This window comes from Oncorhynchus gorbuscha, linkage group LG13, assembly GCF_021184085.1.
Source record: "Oncorhynchus gorbuscha isolate QuinsamMale2020 ecotype Even-year linkage group LG13, OgorEven_v1.0, whole genome shotgun sequence".
Taxonomy (NCBI): domain Eukaryota; kingdom Metazoa; phylum Chordata; class Actinopteri; order Salmoniformes; family Salmonidae; genus Oncorhynchus; species Oncorhynchus gorbuscha.
In genome coordinates this window covers 83073338-83075837 of record NC_060185.1, presented here as the reverse complement: position 1 = coordinate 83075837, position 2500 = coordinate 83073338, and the positions used below count along the sequence as shown (strand labels likewise).

At 47.0% G+C, this 2500-nt stretch overlaps 1 protein-coding gene across 4 annotated transcripts in view; it reads left to right on the top strand.

Moving 5' to 3' along the window:
• The window catches only part of ppp3cb (protein phosphatase 3, catalytic subunit, beta isozyme), a 47115-nt gene that overhangs the window by 31049 nt on the left and 13566 nt on the right, over positions 1-2500 (top strand). For all 4 annotated transcript variants that reach the window (XM_046295913.1, XM_046295911.1, XM_046295912.1 and 1 more), the window contains one exon: positions 1420-1559. In XM_046295913.1, the coding sequence (XP_046151869.1) occupies positions 1420-1559 (140 nt within the window). The remainder of the gene's footprint in view (positions 1-1419; positions 1560-2500) is intronic.

The following is a 2500-nucleotide window of genomic DNA, read 5'->3' as shown; positions in this document are numbered from 1 at the left end:
GTTTGTGAACAGAGCCCCAGGACCAGCTTGCTTAGGGGACTCTTCTCCAGGTTCATCTCTCTGTAGGGTCTGTTTGTGTTTGTGAACAGAGCCCCAGGACCAGCTTTCTGAGGGGACTCTTCTCCAGGTTCATCTCTCTGTAGGGTCTGTTTGTGTTTGTGAACAGAGCCCCAGGACCAGCGTGCTTAGGGGACTCTACTCCAGGTTCATCTCTCTGTAGGTGATGGATTTGTTATGGAAGATTTGGGAATCGCTTCCTTTTAGATGGTCGTAGAAGCTAGTTAGAGAGTTCCTCTGTGGAGATGGGAGAACCTTCCAGAAGGACAACTATCTCTGCAGCACTCCACCAATCAGGCCTTTATGGTCGAGTGACCAGACGGAAGCACTCCTCAGTAAAAGGCACATGACAGCCCGCTTGGAGTTTGCCAAAAGGCACCTAAAGACTCTCAGACCATGAGGAACAAGATTCTCTGGTCTGATGAAACCAAGATTGAACGATTTGGCCTGAATGCCAAGGGTCACGTCTGGAGGGAAGCTGGCACCATCCCTACGGTGAAGCATGGTGGTGACAACATCATGCTTGGGGATGTTTTTCAGCAGTAGGGACTGGGAAACTAGTCAGGATCAAGGGGAAGATGAACGGAGCAAAGTACAGAGATTTCCTTGACGAAAACCTGCTCCAGAGCGCTCAGGACCTCAGACTTCTGGGCTTCTGGACAATTTCTAAAAACCTGTTTTTGCTTTGTCATTATGGGGTGATTGTGTGCAGATTGATGAGGGGGTGGAAACTATTTAATCAATTTTAGAATAAGACTGTAACGTAACAAAATATAGAAAAAGTCAAGGGGTCTGAATATTTTCTGAATGCACTGTTTCTATACATGTACGTATCTATAGATGTATGTATCAATGTACACTGAGTGGACAAAACATTAAGAACAGAGGTCTTTCCATGACAGACTGACCAGGTGATTCTAGGTGAAAGCTATGATCCCTTATTGATGTCACTTGTTAAATCCACTTCAATCCGTGTAGATGGAGGGGAGGAATCAGGTTAATGAAGGATTTATAAGCCATCAGACAATTGAGACATGGATTGTGTCTGTGTGCCATTCAGAGGGTGAGGTATGGAAGTAGGTGCCAGGCGCACTTGTTTGAGTGTGTCAGGAACTGCAATGCTGCTGGGTTTTTCATGCTCAACAGTTTCCCATGTATCAAGAATGGTCCACCACCCAAAGGACATCCAGCCAACTTGACACAGCTGTGGGAAGCTTTGGAGTCAACATGGGCCAGCGTCCCTGTGGAACGTTTTTTGACACCTTGTAGAGTCCGGCCTAACTAAATATTAGGAAGGGGTTCCTAATGTTTGGTAAACTCAGTGTATATATCTGTTCTGTTGTCATTGTCTCTATAATCCAGCTGGACAGGTTCAAGGAGCCTCCAGCATTCGGACCCATGTGTGACCTGCTGTGGGCCGACCCACTGGAGGACTTTGGCAACGAGAAGACACAAGAATACTTTGGCCACAACACAGTCAGGGGCTGCTCCTACTTCTACAGGTAAACACAGAGACACTGACACGGCGACGCACCTACGCAGGTACACACACACACACACACACACACACACACACACACACACACACACACACACACACACACACACACACACACACACACACACACACACACACACACACACACACACACACACACACACACACACACACACACACACACACACACACACACACACACACACACACACACACACACACACACACAGACACACACACAGACACACCTACGCAGGTACACACGCACACGCACACGCACACACACACACACTTCTAACGCAGGTGAGATCCAGTGGGATCTGTTGCGTGATGTACAGGAGGAAGGTGTGGTGCTGGAGGGGAGATGAAGGAGGGGAAACATGTTGTACTAGTTGACTACAAGCTGATTCAGAGATCCAACAACCAAAGAAACATTGGGATTTGTGGAACAGCTGTAACACTGGTCAGTTATCTCACAGATCCACACACACAGTTTCAGCGCTAAGCCATATCCCACAATCCCTAGGGAGACTGCACCGTTCTGTTTCCATGACGACTGGCTACTACTGCCAGATTGGGGAGTGATATTAAGATACAGTGAGGGAAAGAGAGCAAGAGGGAGGGGGAGTGAGGGAGGAAAAAGAGATGAATAAAATGAGAGACCAGAGGATTGACGTGATGGATAGTTGAGACTGTTGTTATTATATGGTGCTAAACAATATGGAGCCTACACCAGTCTACTGAGAGAAACATACAGTGCCCTCCTACTAGATCTGGTTCTGCTGTTTTTATTAGGGGCTCAATGATGACCCCTGGTGGTCATTCCATGTAAACTGTTTCAGACTATATAGTGCTGGGGTGTTCAGAATCAAATCTCTCTTGCTCTCATGTACACACACACATTGATTCATACACAGCATAGTTTGGCTACTTCACTATGATGTT